General features: G+C 45.8%; 1 protein-coding gene across 1 annotated transcript; it reads right to left on the bottom strand.

Annotated features, from left to right (window-relative positions):
* Window positions 1–891: 891 nt before the first annotated feature.
* ascl1b (achaete-scute family bHLH transcription factor 1b) lies at window positions 892–2,537 on the bottom strand. The gene has a single exon (XM_085281079.1). The coding sequence runs from the start codon at window positions 2,363–2,365 to the stop codon at window positions 1,754–1,756; it is 612 nt and encodes a 203-aa protein (XP_085137205.1). The 5' UTR covers window positions 2,366–2,537; the 3' UTR covers window positions 892–1,753.
* Window positions 2,538–3,977: the final 1,440 nt, after the last annotated feature.

The following is a 3,977-nucleotide window of genomic DNA, read 5'->3' as shown; positions in this document are numbered from 1 at the left end:
CTACTTTTTAACGTTTTTGTCCGGATATACAATTTGTTTTGATATCGGGCTATTGTGTTTACATACTTTTTGTTTTTAAGTAATATATGAAGTGATCAAAAGTGATTTAAAAAAACGTCTCTTCTTTAAATTTTGTGGAAAAGTACATTCACAATTCACAAACAAGAGCAGCTTCTCTTGCTCCCGTTTTCCACACCCCAAAGGCGCGCCAGGTGAGAATAAACTCGTTATACTTCGTTCTGCTTAGTTGAACACGGCATCAGTGTTTATTTACAATAGAAGATCTTCAATAATTCGTATAATGAGGCGCAAAGGCGCACACAATAGTGCTCACAATGGGGCGTTGTGCTCCCCATTTCGCAGGAGATGGGCTTTTTGATTGGCCTGTGTGCGCCATGAAAAACACAGTTGGGGATACAACTAGTCTACAACCCCAGGTTTCATTTAGATTGATCTCAATCGGGCAATAAGAATTTTGACCCCGTCTCATTGTCTTGCTGACTTTCCCCAGGCTGTATTTCAAAGTGTCTATACCCTTTGAGTGAATTGCCACCCCCACCCCCTCCTTTCCCTCAGCTCCAGGCACTCTGGGACATTGGGTAAAAGCAGAGTACGCAAAAGAAACAATGCATGGATGAAACGTAATATTAATCTCCCTGCCCTGAATGCAGACAAAGCGCCGTGGAAGGTGCGCGTTTATAATGGTTGGTGAGTGTTCGCCCAGCTGCGCAATTTTCTCCCGTGTGCCCAACCAAGTCGGCAAAAGGTCATGCAGGGGCTTTGAATAAAAGAGAAGCTCCCTCGTTTGCTCAATTAGCGCCGCTGCTGACACACACAGACTCACACGCACACGCAATATCAGCTAAAGAACCAAGCCACTGCAAAAACATATAATATAAATAGATTAATCTTTATTTATAAAACTTGTTTTACACAAAATATATCTGTTAAAATCAAATATTTACATTTTAGGCTACGGGAAGCTGAGAGTGCATACATTAATAAATGTCTCCTTGACAACTATTTTTTTTAAAAAGACATACACACACAAATAAACTACAGGCAGTAGCCTTGATGTTGCTGCCCAGTCACACAACTCATACATGCCAGCTTGCCGCCCCGCTGACAGCTGGTTGTCAAAACACTGTCAGGAAAAAAAGTGGCAGTGAACGTTCTGCTACAACACTGTTTGACTGTATGTACAAAAATATGTCTTCGTGTTAAAACAGTTTGTTGTATGGTACAGCTTTGTTATGAAAGGAGAGGACACGTACATCACGAAAAAAGAAAAACAAAAGTCTGTTGACGCATCTTTTATGTTGTACATCTTCAAGAGATGTGGCAGCTGAGGAAGGCAGTCCGGGTCTGATGAACTACTGACGAACAGATCTTGTAGACAGCGCCGTCCCTGCAGAGTCTGCTGTGTCACATTTTAATTGCACTTATTCAAACAGTTTTTTACTTCCACGCGTCAACGTGTCCAATTCCCTCCTTCCTGTGAGGACTACGCTCTATGCAACAAGATGCTCCCTCTCTCACGCATTCATACTCATTCTCCCTGTTTGTCACTATTGCTTTGCTCCTGCAGAAGCAGCCCGAGTGAGGGAGGCAACAGATCACTTGGAAGCACAGAGAGCAAGACAGATCTGATGCCTTTATCGAGTCTTTCGAAGCATTTCTGGAAGAAGTCAGACGCTTTTCTTCTTTTTTGCGCGCACACGCTGCTATGCGGTTCATTTATGACATGACAGCCTCAGTACCTGTCAAACCAAGTTGTGAAGTCCAATAACTCCTGTTCCTCTGAGCTCAGAGGCTCATAGCCACCTTCATCTGATGAGTAGGTGGAGTGAGGCGACTCCGGGTCGGCAGAGTAGCTGTTGGACAGTGTCGGGGATGGCAGTCCACACTGGAAAGCAGCCGACACCGCGTCGTGTTCGTCTAGAAGTTGCTGTAAAGCTCTGATGTACTCCACCGCGGACCTCAGCGTCTCCACTTTGCTCATCTTCTTGTTGGCGGCGCCGTTTGGCACATGCTGACGCAGAGTCTGGAAGCCCATGTTAACCTGTTTGACCCGGTTCCTCTCTCTTTCGTTCCGCCTGGCCACGGCCACAGGCTGCTGCTGGGGGATGGAGTAGCCGAGGCCGTTGAAGCTCAGGCGACGCTTGCAGCGCAGGAGCTCCGGAGAGCTGGAGCGCTGTCTCTTCAGCACCTTGGCTTTGCTTTGGTAGCCGGCAACGTTGGTGTTCTGGTGCACAGCGCTCACCGAGCAGTCCTGGGCCGGGGCGTGCAGGCTGATGCTGGCGCGTCTTTCGCTAAGTCCAAAGGTGAATGCAGTCTGCGTGGTGGTGATGGTCGCGGTTTCCATCTCGCAAAGAGGGACAGCCTGAAACTTGTGGCAGGAGGAGAAGAGTTGGCAGTGTACAGCTCTCGTGTCCTTCGCGTGGGGACCGTGTGGCTAACTCTAGTCCAAGTCTCTCTTGACTGCTTACTCCACGAGCCGATCTGACCCAAACTTTGGCAGCACTCCTCTTTTTCAACACGCGCCTCCAACACACACCCCACCCACCCCTTTTTTGAGACGCACGCTTCGTGGCGAGGCCCCGCCCCCGCTGTGTGATTCTTCTGCACACCGACTCCCCCGGGCCAGGCGCGTGGCTCCGGGAGCTCAATAAACAATCCCGGGCTTTCACTGTGCCGGGAGCACGCGCTGGGCTCATTTACATTCCAATGTCTCTAACTTGAAGGCCCATTGGTCGATTCAAACGGTCTGCAACCGTGCGAAAAGAAAGAAAGGGAGGAAAAAAAGACAGAGAAAGAAGAAAAAAGAAGATAGAATGAAAAAGTGAATGGTGTGGTTCTTTGAAATGCCTTTTGAATTTGACAATGTACCTCTGGCAAGTCTTCAAATTATCAGTCTTACCCCCCCCCTCCAGCTCTTTACAATCGCAAATGCCAAGGACGCTCTCTGCTGTATCCAGGCTACAGCTTTGCAAACTGCAAGCGTGTCTCTGAACACAGTTATAAAACTCGCAGAGACGCGATTCATGAGATGATTGTGAAAGGAAATATAATATTACGGCTACCTCTCGAGTCTGTGCCCTGCAGGTCCACTTTGTTTGCGCGTAATCGACAGGTTATCCCGGAAAAATCTTTTTCAGATGCACGGCATCTCTTCATTTCCCATCTGTGTTTTTAAAAAGATTCCCTTATGTTATAATAATCCCATTTACGTCTGTAGGATGATACAGGCTAGATGAACCCAAACCCAAATGTGCTGGTGCACGGATGCAACATTTCAGCACCACAGCGTGACTGGACAGCTTCATGCAACCATTTTCTTCTAAACTGAAGCCTTTTTTGTTTGTTTGTTTTATTTGAATTTAGTTTCATTCAGCATCGACTCGAATCTTAGAAATATATTTTGTATGTGTAAAACTTTCCTTAACAGCAAAAACACCAACAGGTCAGCGTGGAAACGGAGAGTTTTGCATCGTGTTTTTCTAAAGGACATTTGCAGCATCTGGCGGTGAAAAACAGCAATTACATCATCCAAAGCCACTTTACACTTTTGAAGAAAACGAAATTCCCTGATAGTTTTTGCCCCTCTGTGCCTAGATTGCGCTTTTCTACTGTACTATGTGGCTACGTTTAGTTTACACTTACATTACATGTTAGTTAAGGCAAAGTGACTTCTTGTTCGAGAATTCTGGGACAGAATCTGAAATTCGTACTCGGGGCCGGCTGTTATTATCGCTCCACTATCAGCATTGCGTCATCCAATACCGGAGGGTAGAGTCACACCCGGTTACCCTAAGCCTGTTTATTGGCTCACATTCAGCTGGAACTTCCATGAGAGAATTCACAATCATTTTATTGTCATTTTTTAATGACATTTTATGTCATTGTGTATGTGTATGTTTGGGTTTTTTTGCATTTTGTGTTTACTTGCGTTATTATTTTCTAATATTTGAATTTAT

This window comes from Mchenga conophoros, linkage group LG7, assembly GCF_057382185.1.
Source record: "Mchenga conophoros isolate Kocher_MC1m ecotype Shallow Benthic linkage group LG7, M_conophoros_male_GT1.1, whole genome shotgun sequence".
In the NCBI taxonomy this organism is placed as follows: domain Eukaryota; kingdom Metazoa; phylum Chordata; class Actinopteri; order Cichliformes; family Cichlidae; genus Mchenga; species Mchenga conophoros.
Note: the sequence above shows the minus strand (reverse complement) of the source record. Positions and strands in the feature narration are given on the sequence as shown.

Excerpts from the sequence above, each read along its gene's own strand:
- ascl1b (XM_085281079.1), bottom strand. The coding sequence starts at position 2,365 with ATGGAAACCGCGACCATCACCACCACGCAGACTGCATTCACCTTTGGA.